Below are 1,970 nucleotides of genomic sequence, written 5' to 3'. Positions count from 1 at the left end.
CAGGCAGATTCTTTACCACTGAGCCACCTGGGAAGCCCTGAGAAATCTACACACGAGTCTTAAATGGTAAGCAAAGCCATTCAGTAGAAGAATTTTTCTTGGTGGTATATGTACCACCGTTATAAGAGAACAGCATTCACGAAAAAGTCCCAGAACATCGACATGTAAGATACTGACAAAGCAAGAACCAATTGCAGTTTGTGAGGATGTCCAGCTAGGCAGGTATGATGAAAAACACCACATTTTCTGTCTCAGAAATTAATGGACAAAAGTATATTAGAAAATTTGAAATATTGTTGCGCATTAAAAAGAAGTGAAGAAAGTCATTTCTGATCATAGATTCTGATTATAGAGATTTGCAGTACTGTTGAGATTATTATGACTACGATGAGAATGATATAAAATATTTTTTTGCAGAACACCTAACACATATTTCTGTCATAGAAATGTGTTTATTTTGAAATTCAGGTTTTTGTGAACTCTGTTATTCCTTCCTAAATATACTAGAGATGGATCGTGACACAAAGAAATCAAACTGTTGTCTCAGAGTTCCTCCTGCTGGGACTGCCCATCGAGTCAGAGCACCAAAACCTGTTCTACGCCCTGTTCCTGGCCATGTACGTTACAACTGTCCTGGGGAACCTTCTCATCCTCGTCCTCATTTGCCTGGACCCCCACCTCCACACACCCATGTATTTGTTTCTCAGTAACCTGTCTTTCTCTGACCTCTGCTTCTCCTCTGTCACAATGCCCAAATTGCTGCAGAATATGCAGAGTCAAGACCTGTCCATCCCCTATGCTGGCTGCTTGACACAAATGTACTTCTTCCTGTTTTATGGAGACCTGGAGAGCTTCCTCCTTGTGGTCATGGCCTATGACCGCTACGTGGCCATCTGCTTCCCCCTGCACTACACCACCATCATGAGCCCCAGGCTCTGTCTCTTCCTGGTTTTGCTGCCCTGGGTGCTGACCACGTTCCATGCCATGTTGCACACCCTGCTCATGGCCAGGCTGCATTTTTGTGAAGACAACGTGATCGCCCACTTTTTCTGTGACATGTCTGCTCTGCTGAAGCTGTCCTGCTCTGACACTCGAGTGAATGAGCTGGTGATATTTATCACTGGAGGGCTCATTCTTGTGATCCCCTTTCTACTCATCATCACGTCCTATGCTCGAATCGTGTCCTCCACCCTCAAGGTCCCTTCTGCGAGGGGTATCCGCAAGGCCTTCTCCACCTGTGGCTCCCACCTCACTGTGGTGTCTCTCTTCTATGGGACAATTATTGGTCTCTATTTATGCCCATCAGCTCATAATTCCACTGTTAAGGAGACTGTCATGTCTATGATGTACACTGTGGTGACCCCATGCTGAACCCCTTCATCTACAGCCTGAGGAACAGAGACATGAAGGGAGCTCTGGGAAGAGTCTTTTGGAGAAAGAAAACTCCCTTCTCTCTGTGATGATAAAGGTGGGATTTCTACACAATTTTATGCAGCAAGTATATTGGTATTAATATTGGGATATTAACCCAGACTTCTTTTTTCAATGATCTTTTTGTTAAAATTCCATAGTAAGATATTGTCCAATAAGTAACAGAGATATGGTGGAGGTATGTAGTAGGACTTGGAAAGGGGATGTCAGTGACCTACTAGCAGAATCTTGCTTGTTTTTTCTCTCCAGGTTACTCTAAGAAGCATTATTTTTAAACTTCCAACTAATCTTTGTATCCCCACCCCACCTTTTTTCTTTACTGTTTCCAGTGTTTTATTTACTGATGAAATAAACTCTACTGCTTACTGAGCATTTACTCATTTACTGTGGGGACACCCTGTCCCTTCTGCCCTTGACCCCACCACCTTGGACAGACATTCCTTGAATGAAGAGACTGAAACTACAGAACCCGGGCCCACAGCAGCCTACTAATATTTACTGAACCAGACAACCCCCAAGGTCCCATTTGAAAATATGGA

General features: G+C 43.7%; 1 protein-coding gene across 1 annotated transcript; it reads left to right on the top strand.

Moving 5' to 3' along the window:
- The first annotated feature begins 615 nt into the window (after positions 1-615).
- LOC102282778 (olfactory receptor-like protein DTMT) lies at positions 616-1,371 on the top strand. Its single transcript, XM_070388857.1, has one exon. It carries the CDS (start codon positions 616-618, stop codon positions 1,369-1,371), a length of 756 nt encoding a protein of 251 aa, XP_070244958.1.
- The last annotated feature ends 599 nt before the right edge of the window (positions 1,372-1,970 follow it).

The sequence above is a fragment of the Bos mutus genome, chromosome 19 (assembly GCF_027580195.1).
Source record: "Bos mutus isolate GX-2022 chromosome 19, NWIPB_WYAK_1.1, whole genome shotgun sequence".
Taxonomy (NCBI): domain Eukaryota; kingdom Metazoa; phylum Chordata; class Mammalia; order Artiodactyla; family Bovidae; genus Bos; species Bos mutus.
This window is presented reverse-complemented; position numbering and strand designations above follow the sequence as displayed.